We start from the raw sequence: 17,277 nt of genomic DNA, 5'->3' as shown, positions 1-17,277 counted from the left end.
TAAATATAGGTATGTAATTAAACCATGCTAGCAGTGAGACCTGTACTGGGCAAATTATTTAAAATGCAAATCAGAGCTGATTCATTTGTTTTTTTGTTTTTTTGATTAAACATACTCCTGTGATGTTCTTGGTTGGGACAGATTTGACTGGGTCATGCCTGTGCCACTGACTACTAATAAATGTGGAAGTCAGAATATGCTTAAGGTTGGTTCTGTTCTCTGAACATACTAAAAGCACCTTTATAACTGCATATGGTCAAAATAGTTCCCTTAATTCAAACCACTAATGTTCAAACTTCTTATTGTAATGCTGTATGTCTCTCTAGCTTTTCTTTCCTTACACTCTATTTATTGCACCTATCCACAGGAAACCCATTGACTGATGCAAAGTTCACATTGAGGTGCACTTCTATTTTATCTACATGCATTCTAAATGAATACTAATAGTTAGGGATGCATTATATTGGCTGTGCACTATTTTCATATGAATACTTTATTAATACGTAGGTGTGTGTGTGTGCACGCGTGAGCGTGAGTGCCATTATAAGTTAATGAGGTGGTCTGTGGTAGAGAACTAACATGAGAACATGCTGCGTAAGAGTGCGATTTCTTAATTGGTTTATTGCGATTATTGACCACAAGGTGGCAGAAGTCACTCAGTTGATTATTTATACAATATATTGACATGCAGTGCGGCCACCTTTTGCGCTGCATTACATTTTTAAGGAGCCAAATTAATTTAGTTGCACAAATCCTTTTCTCTTGAATTGCTTTTATATTTTATAGCAGTGTATGTTGATGTTAATGGTTTGGTCTTGTGAACTGCTATTTTCAACAATTTGAAATTAATGTAGGAACATTTTCTCTTGCAAAAACAAATAAAATGTTAACCTTTGAATAAAGGTTGCTTGGGTTAAAATGGCTTTGCAAAACACTAACTCAACTCCAAAATGTATAGTTGCCTGATTATTTAAAAAAAAAAAAATCCATGACAGTTTTGAGTCTTTAGCAGAGATATATGTAGCCTATCTAGTTTTTGCTGTTCCTAGTTTAATCTGAAACCAATAATAATAGCACTAGTGAGATGAAAGAGAAAAAATTACAAATATTGTATTTAAAATGTTAGACAAATTGTGTGATTTAACGATTTACGCGTGATAGGCGCAGGACTAGCACTGATTTACAGGTAGAATCTATGACATATAGCTACTTTTTAGTAAAAAAATCGTCCTTTTCCATGATACTCTATCCAAATATTTTATTGTCCTTTGAAAGGCAGTTTTATTTTAGCAGTTACAAGAACTTTGCAACCAGGCTATATATGATCGCGATGGGTCACGGTTGTGTTCAGGTTAAATCTCATTTGCCATCAGTAGTTAGTTAAGCAGTCGCATCACTATCTGATTACATTTTCCCGGTTTTGCCGGACTGATCGTTATTTTCGTTCTGTAGTTTTCATACGAAATTACGTAAAACGCGCGTCAACAAAAAAGCACTTGTGCTGAGGTTAATTCCGAGCTGACGGTACTATCCATGATTGCACTTGCTTTTTAAAATTATTTTATTTCACCTCACAAAAATCTACCAGTTTGCCTTACAGGGTTTGCAAATGAGCCAGCGCTATTACGGCATCATTGCTAACCGAATGTACAGCAATGCACAAACTTTCTTTTATTAAGGCAGCACATATATACGCGCTAGGAATCTACCATAAACACTGAGGCTGCACTACAGTTGTCAGATGAGGTTCCCTAAAGAGTGCCTTGGCGATCATACTCGGGTCGTAGATGGATGTTGTTCTAAGCCGAATCACCAATCATTCCGTGAAAAACTAGTCCCGTTGGAATGCGTTTCCCTGTTTTCAAACAAGTGTGGTCGATGTCCGAATTTCGCCCATTTTGAGACACCGGAGCGTCGCTTTCTGTATCGCTAAATGATTATGATCCACCCCCTCGTTTTTAATTTGAAGAATCTATTCGCCTTGGGAGAAGGCATGTAATCGACTACAACAATAGCCGGCAGTCGAGTGTTTCCAGAGAAAGACACGAACGTAATGGGGGGAAAGGGGGGAGGGTTGGCGTTTTTTCCTCCTGGCGGAAGGAGACGGCGCGAGACGCGTGTCGCTGCGCTCGGGCAGCAGAATTTGGAATCGTAGCGCCACTTATCGCAGGAAGGAAAGAATGGAGCGGAGAACAATCCTGGTTACATTATAACTATAAAGGAATCTGTTACTGGACCAGTAAATATATTCCGCGCTAGGAACAAAACACAGCGATGCAAGCCCTGCGCTAAATAAGAGCGGCAGAGGCAAGAAAACGGAGGAAGATGGGCGCCGTGCTACGGAGTCTCTTTTTGTGTAGTTTTTGTTTGCAAATACGGGGTAAGTTGTAATTGATCTGTTTTCATTTTACGGAGTTAGGAAACATGTTTTACTGCCCGATAGCTTGCAGCTGATAGAAATCACGGTATTTTTTAGCTAGCTATCTTAGAACATTCTGGTTAGCTTCATGGGAAGTATTCCTGTACTATTCCCCTTGCGAAAGCCCAATCCAGCTAGCAGCAAACGCATAAGCAACTTCTAGCTTCAGCGGTTTGGTCAATGCATGCGTGTATTGCTAGCCAAGGCTGCGCTTTGCTTTTTGTTTCTTTGTTGTGCCACTAAATTGCAAATAATTGTCACTTGAATAATACAGTTTTCAACATGTTGTACTGTATTTCCATAAGACAGTAAAGAGCTTCCTGTCACTTTATCTGTCCCAGGCTTGGATTCCTCGTTAGCTGCTCTGGCTGTATTGTCTGGCTGTGATTTAGCTCGCTAAGCTAACTAGCTGTCGGGCTAACGACGTTGGCTCGATACTTAGCCAGCCAGTTTTAGTCTAAAGTAAGGGCTATTCTCCTCGGTTCTTACGTTTTGCTAGAAAATTTGCAAAAAAGTTTGTCAATGCCCTGTACGTTTTTGCCTATAGTTTATTGTACTGAGTTGAAATCGGAGGTGGTGTTTGCTAACGGTAGCTGAGCAGTTAAACTTCGAGGGAAGCTACTCAAATACCTGCATTTGTTTGTGGTTAAAGGATGGCGTGGCTTTCCAAAACTTGTCAGCCTCTTTGTATTCAGAGTAACAAAATATGTACGAGATTTACATAGCTAGTTTAGCTATCCTAGACAGGTATCTGTTTATCGGCCATTGACGTGCCATTCGTGATTAATCCCTTTTTGTTTTGATTGTTACAAGAAATGATTTAGTTACTTTGTGATTAGCTATTTTCGGTTACTCACCCGTACTCTTCCAAAAGTAGCAGTAGTTAAACAAAGTTGTGTTTTATTATAGTTATTTCCCTTATAGTCACAGTTATTCCTGTTCCTTGGCAACGATTTGTAAATGTTTTAATTATAAATATAATGGACATCTTTTACCTTGTAGTACGTACGTCTGCGGTTTTCCTGTTCAATGCACTAAGGTTAGAAACAGACCTAGCTATAAATATGACTGTCGAATTTTAGGAATTTGGCGAGGAGCAGAGGCCAGGAGTAACAATGACGAATGTCATTTTGCAGTTACTGTTTGCAACCAATTTGGGGTTGTATTTTTTAGGAACTTTTTAATGTAAAAGTCCTGTTCTGTGCACCCTTAACGGTTTTTTCTGTTCTCATTTTATATGAATAAATGGTACCCAGATGCCTGCTTTTAGAAACGCACTGGGTCCTCACGCAACTACGCCTGGAGTTCTGAAAAAGAAAATAGCAGCAGAGGCCAAGCTGCTGTCATGTGAACATCTGACTGCCAGAACCCTACAAAAAGTTTACAAATGTGCTAAGAGAGGCTTCAGAAAAAGTTGATATTATCAAAGGCCAAATATTAAGTGTCCAAAAAATGCAGTATTCTCTGCATTTATACTTGGCAGAGTGAGTGAAGAGTGTTGGATGGACTTCAGTGAGCTGTCCCGGTGTTCTGCAAGTTTATAAATATTTGGAAAAGGAAATTCCCCATGTTAAATAAACAGCCAGCCAGGCAGTCGGAGGCTAGGAGTTTGAGGTTGCCCTCGAAAGCGATACACTGGCGTGCAGTGGTCGATGTGTCAAATTGGGGTTTGAGTTGGTGCCAAAGCCCTGCAGAGGTAAGAGGCGCAACGTTGAGGAAGTTCTGAGGTCAGTGTGCTTTAGTGCTGAAGCCCTGGTAACGGTCATATAAATAAAGCTAAACTTTTCTTCAGTGTTTTCAGAGCTGAGGAAAAGTCAATAAATTAGTGGTGAGCTCAGCCAATAATGGCTTTTGGCTGGAATAATTTAGTCTGGAGTCTCTGTGGGATACTTCTCATTTGGTGACCGAGAAATGGATCTTCAGAAAAGTGGTGCTGGCCCTCAAAGAAGACCCCCATCTCTTCTGTTTATGGTTGTTTCGCTGGGCAGTTGTGCTCGGTGGCCGTGTTGGTTGATTTGCATTGTGTGCGTAAACTTGGAAATATGTTGGCACTCGGGTTTTGTGTGAGTGGGGAATGACTTCAGAACTGTTGATTAGATGGATGCCAAATTAATGGAATAACCATTTGGCCAAGATCTACTTTTTAAACTTCCCTCCAAGAACCTTGTTTCTTGGTATGGTCCATTTGACTAACTGGTCACATTTCTTTTTTTGTGGGGTGATTGTTTCTTTCACATTGTAAGCATTTTTCTGTTCATTTATGGTACTGGTAATGTCTGCCTTGTTTTCACATTGTGTTTGATTTTGGCCAATGTTGACCCCATATTTTGTTAATTGTTGAGACAGGCGTGCACTAATAGGGTATCATGGATGATGGTGGATTTTTGTGTTATTTGGAATGTTACTGTAGTGATGTTGTAGCATGTGTTTATAAAGCGTTTGTGTGTGGTCACTCACATTCACCCTTCCTTCTCCTCCTTCCTCCCACCTGCATAGCTGTGCCGCTCCTCTTGTACGCAAACCGACGGGACCTGAGGCTGGTTGACGCGGCGCATGGGCGCAGCGGCAACGCCACAGTAGTGGTGAGCGGACTGGAGGACGCTGCCGCTGTGGACTTCGTGTATGCACGCAGCCTGATCTACTGGAGTGACGTGAGTGAGGAGGCCATCAAGCGTGCCACCTTTGATGGCTCGGGTCCTGGTGGCACCCATGGCACTGTTGTGTCGGGCCTTGCCTCGCCCGATGGGCTAGCCTGTGACTGGCTGGGTGACAAGCTCTACTGGACTGACTCAGAGACTAACCGTATCGAAGTGGCTGAACTGGACGGGTCCTCTCGGAAGGTGCTGTTCTGGCAGGACCTGGATCAGCCGAGGGCGATCGCGCTGGACCCAGGCAGAGGGTGAGTGCAGTGCGGTTTTCAATTTGTGCTCTTTTTGTTAGACTTTTATTTGTTTGAGATGTAGCTCAGTTTGGCTACGAGTAAAGGTAAAATCAAGGATGCTTTCAGGACTGTAAAGGCTTTAAATGACCTGTTTTCAGTGCAGTGCCTGGGATGGTCTCCAGCTTGTCTTTACACATCACTATTGTCCTGCTGACTGTGCTAGCATTTGGGGAAATCCAGCTGTAAAATTCACTAGCCTTGGCTGGATGTCAGCTCCAGACCAGCCTGAGGTCAGGAGCAGCGCTCGCATGACTGTGACGAGCAGGCCACTCTCACTCCCACAACAGGATGGAGTCCGTTCAGTGGTCAGGAGCAGACTGGGCTCCCTCGTGTGTTTTTCCCTTGCATTTCTTTTGCATGTTTTGTCTTGTTGGCCGTAGTTTATGCTTGGTGGGGCTGATGGGAGCAAATTGCTTATAGTTCAGCGTGGCTATCCGGCCTCTTGGCAGAGACGGAGCTGCTCTTAGTTTGATAGCTTCAGATGCAGATGCATGTGTCATTTCGTGTGTTGCCGCACCGTTGTGCAGCACGCGGGAAAACTGCGTACCACAACCAGCCAATGTGACACTTCCTCCAGCGGCTGGCCCTTCTCCTCACGTCTGGTGAGGGGGAGGGACAAGGGCGTCGTCCTTTTGTTGGCTCACAGAACAGCAGCCGCCGCCCAGAAGCTCACTCCTATCTCCCATAAGATCTGAGGCTCGCGCCGAGCGGGACTCCAGCCGGCCTGTCTTAGCCACCAGACAAGAACCCACACGTGCACAGGGGCGTATCTTTCTGCACTGTTTTTTGGTTGAAGTGCCCTGCTTTCACATTCGCGTCACACAGGTGTGATCTTATCCCTCAGCGAGAACAGAACGGAAATGCTCAAGGTTAAGGGCTGGCGCTTGGTGGTGGCAACACTTTGAGAGAGTGCTGCTCGTAGTTTTTCCTTTTTGCGCATATGTGCGGTCATATAGGCTTGAGAAGGGAGTGCTGGTGCTACATGCGGAACTGGAGCTGGAGCTGGGGCCCCGCGTTTCACTTTCCATTCAGGCCTTGTAGTCGAAACCCAAAAAGGAGGTCAAAGAGGTATCACTGAGTTACCCAATTCACACAAAACCGATCTCACTGTCATATGAAATTATCACCTTCAGTCATCTCTTAAGATACACAAATAGGTCTCGATGCCATCACTCGCAATGGTTCCTCATCCAAGTGTGTGATATCTGTGTGCTTCCTGCTATGACGAGAATGTTCTTAAAAGCTGTAATTTTAGTGAGCATGTGACATCACTCCTATAAAGAAAGGCCCAACCCTGAAAAACGGATCCTAGGGCATCATTTGAACACTGTGGTGGAGTATGAGAATTCTGGTGCAGTCCAGCCCTAGTGGGTGCATGTACCACCCTCCCACTGTACTTAATTTTGGTCTGACGTGTTGTTAAAATGGCACTCTACCCCACATCTGTTTTTTCCATCTACCCGCCCCCCCAATTTCTGTTTGTTTACTCATTCCACTTGTGAAATCCTCCACGAGCCCCTCCCCTAAATCCACTGCCACTTGTACTCCAGGAGATACCCCACCCCCCACCCACATTGTCTGGGTCTTTTTAAAGTGTTGGCCTCATGTGGGCCAACTTCAGCTTTTCTGCAGGGGGGGAGGCAAAAAGCAGCAAAGACAGATAGGAACAGGCAGGTAATGCTCAGAGAAAATTCAGGAGGCACTTCGGCCTATTGCGTTCCAAACCTCAGTTTTGCTTGTGGTCACAGTGCGTAAATGCACCAGCTCAACTTGTGTTTTTCTTGTGTCTGGAGATTCTGCTCTTTGATGCTTATCTGAGCTGTAGTTTCATGTTGTTATTGTTCTGCTTTGGAAATGATTTCAAGATTTTATTGTTTAGTTCAGAAGTCATTTGGCTTTTTCAAAATCATCGATTTATGTCTGTTATTGGGCCTAATACAAAGTTAATTGCAAAAATAAATCACTATTTGGTAAACAATGATTCATCTGACAGCAAGAAAAGAGTGAAGCTATACTTTAGCGATTGTCAGGGACACATTTTCAGATTTTTTTGGCTTAACGTCATGGTAGAACACCTCCCGTTGTTCTCTTTGTCATCTGAGAAGCAATGTCTGGACACTGTTTGAATTCCTGATAATGGTGTGATTCAGCTAAAGGTGCAAGATACTCTTAACTCCACTGCAATGATGCTAAGGAGTATCAGTTCACCATGTGCCAGTAGCTACATGAACCACAGCTTGGTCATGATGTAAAAGGCCAAATTCTTGTTTTACTTTAAAAAGCTTGTGTGTGTGTGTGTGTGTGTGTGTGTGTGTGTGTGTGTATACATGTTTTTAAGATGTAATCAAATTTGATCTTGATTGATGGATTAACTTGAGACCCACCATGGCCTGAATATATTAATACACTAACTGTCATTGTGTCTTTTATATTTTAAGATAGCATTCAAGTGACTTTGAAGTCATGCGTTCCCCTTATTCTTTGTTCTTTTAAAACACAGCCCAGTCCATACACAGCACGCTCAGCTAAGCTGCCTTGTGCCATTCTAAAAAAAAAAAAAAAAAAGCATTGAATTGCTGTCATTTTACTAAACCAGCACAGCTGAAACTTTTTTTTTTTTATTATTATTATTTTTTTTTTTTATTGCAGCAGTGTCTTGCTCCATGCTCGTTTCAATGCCGCAGCTGACTCTGGTGGTCATATCGAAAGGCGTCTGTTGTTCGATCACCGGGTAGCACGGCTTCGAAACTGTGTGCACCGAAGCTCTCCTTAGCCGCAGAGAGGCCGCTTGCGGGAACCAGACGAGTGCAACGTAACCCGAGTGTGGCGTTTCCCTTTTTTCCCCTCCTCGTTCTCTTTTTTCCCACCAGGGAGGACAAAAGCCTGATGGGAAACAGGACACTGTTGTGTAGCTGCCCTCTCTAACCTCCCCCAGCACACACATGCAGCACCTGACGAAACACTGCCCTGTCACTGCCTCGCAATGGCCAGGAGCCGAACGTGGCCTGGCATTAGTCCTCATCGACTACCTGAGCATGACAGATGAAAAACAAGCTGGCCAGATGACCATAGCTGGACATTAAAACAACTTCTTTTCTCTCGGACACTGTTTTAAAAGGCTGGACCCAAACACCTGTAGTTTGGGTGTTGCAGATTACGTAACAGCCTGTAAATGTAAAATGATTATTTTTTCCATCATCATGATTAATCCATAGATAGCCTAACTAGCACTGTTCCAATCTATCTAAGTCAGCATGGTATTGTACCATATTCTAAACATACAATGAATTTTACTGCAGTAAGTTTAATTACATGGTAACTTAGACAGGCCGGGATTGGACAAGTTGGCATACGTAATTTAGATTTCCACTTTCATTCAGCTTGTTGACTTTTCTGCAGTTCATACAATGCAGTTTAAATATTTTAAAACTTCTAAACCTGAGCTTTTCACTAAAGAGTGTTGTTGCAACCCAGTGCATTAGACAGTCGCTCTGGAAAAGGTGTTTAACATTTACATTTATGGTGTTGGCAATGTCAGTGCTCTTCTGATATTCTTTGCTAACATATCACCTTTTAGCCTAAATGGAGATCACTGTCCTGTTTTTTTTTTTTCCCCCAACGCCAGTCTCAAACCTGTAAAAGAATATGATTCAAATCGTTTGTATTTTGGATCAATACACACCTCAGTTGTGCCGCATGTGTTACTTGGGTGGTTAGTGTGCAGATGCTCATTTTTGTGCCACTTTTTTTGCTGTGACAGGATTTGCAAAAGTTATGCAAAGGGCATGAATGCTAACGTTTTATTGTGGTATACTGTGGGTATACCACAGTATATGTAATGGCAAATCCTTTATTAATCTTGTTGAAGATAAAACATTTCCTTCCTAGCTGCTGTGTTTGCCGTGTTGGTCAGTTCCTTTAATACAATTCCCATTAGGAGATTATTTCATGTGAATGAATTAATTGTTTGTTAAACATTTGCATAAAACATTTCAGAAATACTGTATTTTTAGACTCTATTTCCTGGTTTGATCTGCTTTGGTAATGTAGCCAAAAAAATACTGATTAATCATAGCACAATATGAGCAAAACCAAACTACCAGTAAAAAAAGCTCCATTTTCATTTCCTCTTGTCTTTAACATATTTCTGTAAATGCATTGTCAGGATTCTCAAAGCACATGATGGTTTATTTGTTCTTTGCTTGTTCAGTTGTAAATTTGCCATCTTCTGAGGCCAGCATTGCAAAGGCCAACACTGTGGTAACAGTTGACAAACAATATGTTGTGCAACCGCCCAAACATATATCTCGTCTTTTGGATTTGGAGAATGAGCATATCATGAGTGTTGATTCATATGTTATGTGGAAGTGAGACTCAGATCTAGGTTTTGACTAGGTTATTTGTGCGCAGCAAAGCAACCTTTCCATTGAAACGCAGAATGAGAGCTGGAAGTTTCCATTGATGAAATGAAGACCCCATGACATCGCTAGACCCCTTCTGTCTCTGCTCCCTGTCTCTGCTCTCTCATTTCCCAATCTCCTGAGAGAGAGGTGCATTTGCATCTAAATCTACAAGGATGCAGATGAAAGGCCTTCCACCATGAATCTATTCATTACTTTTATTTAAATCAAACCGCGCTTTATGTGAGTGTGTGAAAGGGAACACATTAAACACGGCCTATTATGCTCACTCGTTCTTGTTTGCCGGAAGTTGAAAATGTTGCATGATTAAGTATGTCATCTGGTTTTTGCTCCAAGCATTCCAAAGTATTTATTGTAATCTCAAGCAGTGGCGCGGTTTGTAATGACCCTGGTAATTTGTTGTAATAGAGTAGTGGCATACCTGATTGATTTTTAATTTTTCAGCTTTTCCTATCTCATTTCAACCATCATTAATCCTTCCTCAACGAAACATCATCTTTGGATTAGGAACTGAAAGAAGAGTTGGGAAATCCCTTGTAGTTTTGGACTGTGCAGACTACATGTATGTTCTGCTTTCTCTAGTTTCAATTTTTTGAGCCCTATTTGAAAGTAAAGGTTTGAACATTAGCAAACTTCCTATTGCAAAAATTGTGCATTGTGTAAACATTCCCATGTTTCGCTGTTCTTAGAATTCTCCTTAGAATTCTACACTAAAGCTGCGCAGTCATGCCTCAGAGGGAATGTATGCCACGTAGCTGTGCCAGAGCTTCTCAGACTCACCAGACAGCAATGGTCATGGAGCAAGATTTCATTTAGTATAACTGTTACGACAAAAGCTGGCATAAGTCGACTGCTTGTTTTCAATGTTTTCATTTCTGTAAAGAGTCTGGGAATATATCCTAACATGGTGTATGGTTAATGCCAAATGCTTACATAGGAAGTGGTATGATATTGATTATGAAGTTTATTTAGAGAAGTTTTACCGGAAATGGATTAAAATGTATTCATCTTTCACTCTCTGTCTGAAATGTTTTAGTGCACCTGTGTCTTTAAGCTCTCACATAATGCTACAGTGGATTGTTGACTAACATTACAGCTTGTAAACATTTATTCCACTTCCACACTAGTGATTGAAAAATGCACTGCCATATTTCCACACTGGGGAAACCATTATAACTCAGTAAGATTAGTTGTCAAGTTAGCCTCATTGGCTAAGGTCTGTGTCTGCGTCTTGGCTTCAGCCAGCAACTCCACACTGTAGCACCTTGTTTGTTTGGTTTAAACATCACACATCTACAAGTGATAATGCATGCTTACATGTTGTGAGCCTGAATCTTTTACTGGGACACACAAAATTGCAACTGTCCTGTCCTTCAGTAGTAAGCAATGCAAAAAATCCAGCATCGAACTGGTCTTTGAAGTAGTCCTCCGTGAAGTGCCAGGCACACAGTAAAGTAATTGGAACAGCAGAGCGAACAGTGGGGGAAAAGTGAATTTCAGCCGCTTCTTTGTGGTTCTGACTTTGGCAGAGCATACAAAAGAGTTTGCCCCCTAACGCAGAACACAGCATCATCTTGTCATGGATACAAAACTACACAAACTCATCCCGGCCCTCAGTACTTGCTATGTGTTGTGTCGGGGTGTGGAAGTTTGCCGGCAGGTGGGCTAAATGGAAAGCGTTACAAGATTGCATCATTTTGTATCAAAGAAAATGGCTGAAATTCCAAGAGATGTTTCGGCATCTGAGAAAAGTGGTTTCTTTGGGACAGTTACTCACTTTTGTACTTTATTCTTTATGGTTTAGTCTTGGCCTTAATCTGGGCCTAATCTGGGAAATTTGTCTTATAAATTCTTTGTAAGAGATTTTTAAAATACTATGTCTTTGTCATGATGGCTGTCATTAGAATAACTTTTCCGAGGGAAAGAATATTCATCTCTGGGTTCTATAATCAGCAACTTTAAAAATTTCAACATAAATCATTTCAATATTCAGTGTCGATGAGCGAATCAGGTGTTCATTTCTGTAGAGCATATGCAGGTCTTTTGCAAGTGAGAAATGCATCTTTGTATTTACACTTTCAAAGAAAGGAGGAAATTGTTCAGAGGAGGAAAATGCAAACAAGACAGACATGATGGCAACAATGGCTAACTCTGAGTAAGAGATTTTCCTGGGAGATTACGATCTCTCCCGCTGTTCTGTTCACTGATTGAACAGAAACCATTTGTGTACACTCGTGCGTGGCAGCCTCCACAGAGGTGCACGGGACAAAGTCTGCCACAGATTATGCAAATAGGATTTCCACATCGCCACTGCCACGTGCAGTAAGCCATTGATTACAACTACGAATTAGCATGAATCTTCATATAAATGTAGGATAATCTCTGTATTTGCTGTGAAAGTAAGATCTTAATTAATATTGTTTAAGGGTACCACACAGTGATATTAACTTTCAGTCAACATTTAAACCAGACTGTTTGGTGTGGACATCTGTTTTTGTATGGGCCTCTGATTAAGGAACTCCATCAGCTACCATTTACCTGGACGTACATGTAATAAATACAAGTTTTACATTTGCTAAAAGTTTAGGGTTTAAGTTTTAAATTCTTCCTTGCTTCCCCATTTATACTTGGCCTGTGCAGTTGCCTTAATCAAGTGGTGTTATTTAGCAACCCAAGTGTGCTAAGTCCTAGGAATACATCACATGGCCCTGGAGGCCTGTGACAGGAGCCAATAGTCACTCTTCTTACGCCCTGCATCATGGCTTGTACTATGACGGCCACAAACAAGTAGCCATGCCACAGCAGACCGGCTAACCCGCGGGCGCACGCCCCACTATGCCCCAGCCCATCCACAGCGGGTGCGCACAGCTCAGCCGACTTCGCTTTGATATCCCCACCACTAGAATAAACCTCATCACCCGAGCTACAACCCACACACTTGTGCAATACAAACGCACCTTTCCCCTTTTTTCTTTGATACAATTGTGGCCCATTTCAATGCAATCTGGTTTATTTATTTGTGAAATCACAAATGGAATGCCACCCCCACCCCCCACCACTTTTGTTTTCTAAAACACCCCTTTTGTTGGTTTGTGTTCTTGACAAAGGCCCATTGTTGTTCTGCCAGCTGTTTTTGCTCATTACTGTCTGGAGCCCTTTGCCGTTTTAGATATGAGCTTATAGTGCATTTCCTATTTTCTGCAGCTCTGATTACAGGCAGTGGAAGACTCCTTGGTGCCACGGCCACGTCGTGTGCTTCACTGGATGTTTCTCTGGTTTTTTAATGCACAGTAATGCAGAGATGTGAATGTTGCTTATATGAAATGAATACGAATGAATGAAATGACCATATTGATACCAACACCTAAAACAAATACTGACATGTGACCCAAAATCGAGCTGTCTACACATCTGCAGTGCCCGCACAGACAAACATCGCTCTGCACGTTTTGCCTTCCTTCTGTTGGGTTTTGGAGAAGCTTGGGAGGATCGACATCAAACTGGTGTCTCTGCCCCCCCCCCCCCCCAAGGCTCTGTTGTAAGCGTAGCAAGATGGCATGAGCGTTAACAGCAGGATAACACTTTGATTACCTCACACCCATTTTGCTTTTCCTTTAACAGTGCTTACTATAACCCCCCCCAAACCTGTTTCCATTGCTTCTTTATCCAAAGCTGGCCAGAGGGAGCCAGTGCAGGCCTTTATTTTCAGCTTCTATAGGAACGGCACACATTTCCTCAGGGTATTGGCCAAGTGGATAGCATGCACCGCATATAAAAATATAGTAAAAGAAAGTAAGTGAGAAAGTGAGAGGGAGAGCATGAATGAGAGAAGGAACTCTCCAGTAGGGAATTTTGTGTGTGTGTGGGGGGGGGCACGGGTGTGTTAATGGGTCTCCGCAGGGGTCTGGCTCACACGTGTGCCACCCGTTTGATCCGGCTCTGGTGCAGTCGACTGCAGCCTGGCCTCCCTGCATGTGATGGAGTTTACTTACCCATGCACACCACAGGGCTCTCACACACACACATACATACCCCCCCCCCCCACGCGCACACACGCGTGCACGCACTTTTCACATCCACACATGCATACTTGGAACACAAATTTCATAGCCGTAGGGTGGGTACATTGTCTCTGATGTTAAATGTAACTGACACACACATACATGCACTGAACAGGTATCTGATGTATTGCTTTTGTTCTGTCTGTTAAATCCTAGTAATATAGTTTTTCTTTGGCCTTCAGTAGGCCTGGGAAAGCAAGTCATGTAAGTAGGCACATTATGAGCAATCAGGCTGCAAGCATGCTCTGTTGCAGGAGCTCTACTGCAAAACTGCTGCGTGTCCCAGCCACACAGCAGCCTGGTGGCACAGAGGGACTGATGGGAGATCGCGGAGGGTGGGGGCAATAAGAGCTGCTACAATAAGTACAGTCTGGAGCGCATCGTTGCACCAGGTTCAGCAAAGCTGATTGATGTTTGAGGTATCAAGTACAATGCAGCTCTTGTGCTGAGGCCTGTCTCTCCATCTCTGCCTGTTTTGGCTTTGTTGGCTCGTGGGATTTTGAGTCCGGTCAGGGTGCCGCAACCCGAGGATGTTTACATGAACCATGCTGCCCATAGCAGAGGTCAGTGATGAAAGTTCACATCAGAAATGGAACAGGCACTACGCAGCAAACAGATGTTACCTTGGCAGAAACGGGTTGCTGGACTTCTTTCATTTTGTACTTGTTTAGTGTATACATGTTGACCATTTTTATTTGTATGCAGATTTTTAATTTTTCAGCTTTTCCTATCTCATTTCAACCATCATTAATCCTTCATCAACGAAACATCATCTTTGGATTAGGAACTGAAAGAAGAGTTGGGAAATCCCTTGTAGTTTTGGACTGTGCAGACTACATGTACGTTCTGCTTTCTCTAGTTTCAATTTTTTGAGCCCTATTTGAAAGTAAAGGTTTGAACATTAGCATACTTCCTATTGCAAAAATTGTGCATTGTGTAAACATTCCCATGTTTCGCTGTTCTTAGAATTCTCCTTAGAATTCTACACTAAAGCTGCGCAGTCATGCCTCAGAGGGAATGTATGCCACGTAGCTGTGCCAGAGCTTCTCAGACTCACCAGACAGCAATGGTCATGGAGCAAGATTTCATTTAGTATAACTGTTACGACAAAAGCTGGCATAAGTCGACTGCTTGTTTTCAATGTTTTCATTTCTGTAAAGAGTCTGGGAATATATCCTAACATGGTGTATGGTTAATGCCAAATGCTTACATAGGAAGTGGTATGATATTGATCATGAAGTTTATTTAGAGAAGTTTTACCGGAAATGGATTAAAATGTATTCATCTTTCACTCTCTGTCTGAAATGTTTTAGTGCACCTGTGTCTTTAAGCTCTCACATAATGCTACAGTGGATTGTTGACTAACATTACAGCTTGTAAACATTTATTCCACTTCCACACTAGTGATTGAAAAATGCACTGCCATATTTCCACACTGGGCAAACCATTATAACTCAGTAAGATTAGTTGTCAAGTTAGCCTTATTGGCTAAGGTCTGTGTCTGCGTCTTGGCTTCAGCCAGCAACTCCACACTGTAGCACCTTGTTTGTTTGGTTTAAACATCACACATCTACAAGTGATAATGCATGCTTACATGTTGTGAGCCTGAATCTTTTACTGGGACACACAAAATTGCAACTGTCCTGTCCTTCAGTAGTAAGCAATGCAAAAAATCCAGCATCGATCTGCAGTCTTTGAAGTAGTCCTCCGTGAAGTGCCAGGCACACAGTAAAGTCATTGGAACAGCAGAGCGAACAGTGGGGGGAAAAGTGAATTTCAGCCGCTTCTTTGTGGTTCTGACTTTGGCAGAGCATACAAAAGAGTTTGCCCCCTAACGCAGAACACAGCATCTTCTTGTCATGGATACAAAACTACACAAACTCATCCCGGCCCTCAGTACTTGCTATGTGTTGTGTCGGGGTGTGGAAGTTTGCCGGCAGGTGGGCTAAATGGAAAGCGTTACAAGATTGCATCATTTTGTATCAAAGAAAATGGCTGAAATTCCAAGAGATGTTTCGGCATCTGAGAAAAGTGGTTTCTTTGGGACAGTTACTCACTTTTGTACTTTATTCTTTATGGTTTAGTCTTGGCCTTAATCTGGGCCTAATCTGGGAAATTTGTCTTATAAATTCTTTGTAAGAGATTTTTAAAATACTATGTCTTTGTCATGATGGCTGTCATTAGAATAACTTTTCCGAGGGAAAGAATATTCATCTCTGGGTTCTTATATGAAATGAATACGAATGAATGAAATGACCATATTGATACCCACACCTAAAACAAATACTGACATGTGACCCAAAATCAAGCTGTCTACACATCTGCAGTGCCCGCACAGACAAACACCCGTTTGATCCGGCTCTGGTGCAGTCGACCCTTTTTAAGTGTATGTATTTTATTTTTCTTTCTCACTAATTATATCCTTAAGTGCGGCATCAGAGCAACACGTATGTGCAGCGCAAATTGGCAGGCTTTTCCTCCTTAGCCATGAGGGAGAACTTGGCAAAGTCCATTTGCTCCAGATAAACTGGGTGGTGGTTTGAACATTGTGCTGTGGCTGTTGTTGCACCCAATCCCCAGCACAAGCCCCCAGCAGTCCCGAGGCTGTGTTCCCGCGCCGAGCTTCCCGAAGGCGCGCTGTTTGCTCTGTTGCAGCAGCCGGTTGGACGGTTCGTGGAGGAGCGTGGGGGTCCCCCAGGCCACAGCCTGCATAGGGTTGCATAGTAGGGACCTGGCGGGTGGTCTTCAGCATGGGTGCATACGTTTCGGCAGTGTCTAGACTTGCCCCGAGGAGAGCACAGATCAGTTCAGCAGCTGAGCAGGCGAGAACATTTGTGTGTGTGTGTGTGTGTGTGTGTGTGTGTGTGTGTGTGTGTGTGTGTGTGTGTGTGTGTGTGTGTGTGTGTGTGTGTGTGTGTGTGTGTGTGTGTGTGTGTGTGTGTGTGTGTGTGTGTGTGTGAGTGAGTTTGGGGGGTTTTTTTGTTGTTTTTTTGGTTGAACGCCATGCATCACTGCACAGCAGGAAGTTTGCGGCCTTGGTAAGGTTTGATAATTTTTTGCTTTAAGGTGACTGGGCTAAAGTATTATAGCTGACCCATCACCCCATCCGCAAATGCTGTAGAGCATACACACACACACCCACCTTCACCCCACCCCATCCAGCCATTCGGGCGTATTTTCTCAGCTGTGTGATCAGTGGTGATGAATGAGGTAACCCAGCTCTGGTCGGCTAGAGGAATGCTGCAGAGAGATTACTAGCACTTCTGCGCTCAGGTTCTTAGATGTTTGACTGTGCTGCTCATGGTGGAAAAGACCATTTTTAGGGCTTTTTCCTTATTCTCAGGCCTCGTAGAAGTCAACTATCAGTCTAAGCAGGCTTTTACACAGCTTGCCTTCAACAACTTAACAGTGTCACTTGATACAAATTAAGGTTAT

At 42.8% G+C, this 17,277-nt stretch overlaps 1 protein-coding gene across 1 annotated transcript in view; it reads left to right on the top strand.

Moving 5' to 3' along the window:
• Positions 1 to 1,720: 1,720 nt before the first annotated feature.
• The window catches only part of lrp6 (low density lipoprotein receptor-related protein 6), a 47,563-nt gene continuing 32,006 nt past the window's right edge, over positions 1,721 to 17,277 (top strand). Inside the window, exons 1-2 of the mRNA XM_027024261.2 lie at positions 1,721 to 2,380; positions 4,916 to 5,318. Coding sequence (XP_026880062.2) covers positions 2,326 to 2,380; positions 4,916 to 5,318 — 458 coding nt within the window. The 5' untranslated portion in view covers positions 1,721 to 2,325. The remainder of the gene's footprint in view (positions 2,381 to 4,915; positions 5,319 to 17,277) is intronic.

This window comes from Electrophorus electricus, chromosome 2 (genome assembly GCF_013358815.1).
Source record: "Electrophorus electricus isolate fEleEle1 chromosome 2, fEleEle1.pri, whole genome shotgun sequence".
Taxonomy (NCBI): domain Eukaryota; kingdom Metazoa; phylum Chordata; class Actinopteri; order Gymnotiformes; family Gymnotidae; genus Electrophorus; species Electrophorus electricus.
The sequence above is the reverse complement of the archived record's forward strand: the minus strand, read 5'-3'. Positions and strand labels throughout refer to the sequence as shown.